This window comes from Apaloderma vittatum, unplaced genomic scaffold (assembly GCF_000703405.1).
Source record: "Apaloderma vittatum isolate BGI_N311 unplaced genomic scaffold, ASM70340v1 scaffold9882, whole genome shotgun sequence".
NCBI lineage: Eukaryota > Metazoa > Chordata > Aves > Trogoniformes > Trogonidae > Apaloderma > Apaloderma vittatum.
Window position 1 is genome coordinate 95,971 of NW_009704150.1, and position 1,272 is coordinate 97,242.

Below are 1,272 nucleotides of genomic sequence, written 5' to 3' on the forward strand. Positions count from 1 at the left end.
CTCAGCCTGTGCAGCCGCAGCAGCCGCAGCAGCAGCAGCAGCCAGCCCTTTCAAGCAGTGGATTTGGGCACTTCCAGCAAGCCACCACTAGCTCCCCATCAACATCACTCACCCAGCTCTCATCAAACTCACCCCCGAGTCTCCTGAATCAGTTCCAGCCTGCCACAAGACCGCTGCAGGGGGGACAGTTACAGCAGCTCTCGGGCAGTGGGACTTTGGTAGGAGTGAATCACTTCCAACCCCCTCCTTCTTCCAATTCTCCATCCTCCAGCCTCAGCCAGCTGGCACAGGCCTCTGGTGGGTCGTCCTCGGGCCTGTGCCAAACACATCCAAGTGCATTAGGATCTCTAACTGGAACGATAGCCCAGCTCCACCAAGAACGGCCTCCTTTTGCCTCCATGTCTCCACTACAACAGTCTGGTGTCGCCTCTCCCTCTTACACCCCTTCTGGCCTTAGTCCTCCTAGTCAGAGCCCAGTGGCAACAAGAACTTTCCAGTGTGGCCCTCCTGGGGCCTCAGGCTCTCACGGATCTCTGCTCCTGCCTCAGACCGCCAGCCCACCTCCGCAGATCCTGCACTCCAAGAGCACGCAGCCTGTGCCGCTGGGACGTCTGAACCAGGACATCAAGTTGATTTCTGCTTCCCAGCCATCTTTGCCCCAAGAGCTGTCTCAGTCACTGAGCCAAAGTTCTCCCCATTCCTCTAGAGAATCTGTTTCCAGCTTCTCACCTTTTCCGGGTGGAGGGACTGGACTTCTTGGGAAGCCTTGTAGCTCAATTCCTGGGCGTGTGACTTTACCACGTCAGATGTCCTCAGGTTCCTTACCACATCCACTGGTGTTTGGGGCTGGCGCTGCAGGCGCCGCTTCTCTGACTGCTGGTGGGCGGAAAGAATCCATAGTGCTCACGGGAGATCTGGAACCTGTCAGATCCAAACTGCCCTCCAATTTGTGAGGACTCCTGAGAGCTGGTTATGTCAGCCGTGCAATTCAGTTCCTGATTAGACTTTCATGAATCATTTTTTTCCTTTTCTTCCCCCCTCGCCCTCTTTTTCTCCATTTCTTTTGTTTAGGTTTAACTGTGGTTAGAAAAAAAACCAAAAAAGATGAAAAATGACAAAAAAAGAAGATAACCAGGTATTCTTAGAGCTATAGATTTTTGGTCACTTGATTTTATAGAATATTTTAATACATGGAACAAAAGGAAATGAGCAAATTTAATCCAACGAGGTAACTCACAGACAAGGCATGTGCCTGAGCTGGAACATGTGAAT

At 51.8% G+C, this 1,272-nt stretch overlaps 1 protein-coding gene across 1 annotated transcript in view; it reads left to right on the plus strand.

Annotated features, from left to right (window-relative positions):
- LOC104270530 (potassium/sodium hyperpolarization-activated cyclic nucleotide-gated channel 4-like) overlaps nt 1-953 on the plus strand; it is a gene marked incomplete at its 5' end in the record, with an annotated part of 96,918 nt that extends 95,965 nt beyond the window's left edge. Inside the window, one exon of the mRNA XM_009864923.1 lies at nt 6-953. Within this exon, the coding sequence (XP_009863225.1) occupies nt 6-953 (948 nt within the window). The remainder of the gene's footprint in view (nt 1-5) is intronic.
- Between the last annotated feature and the right edge of the window lie 319 nt (nt 954-1,272).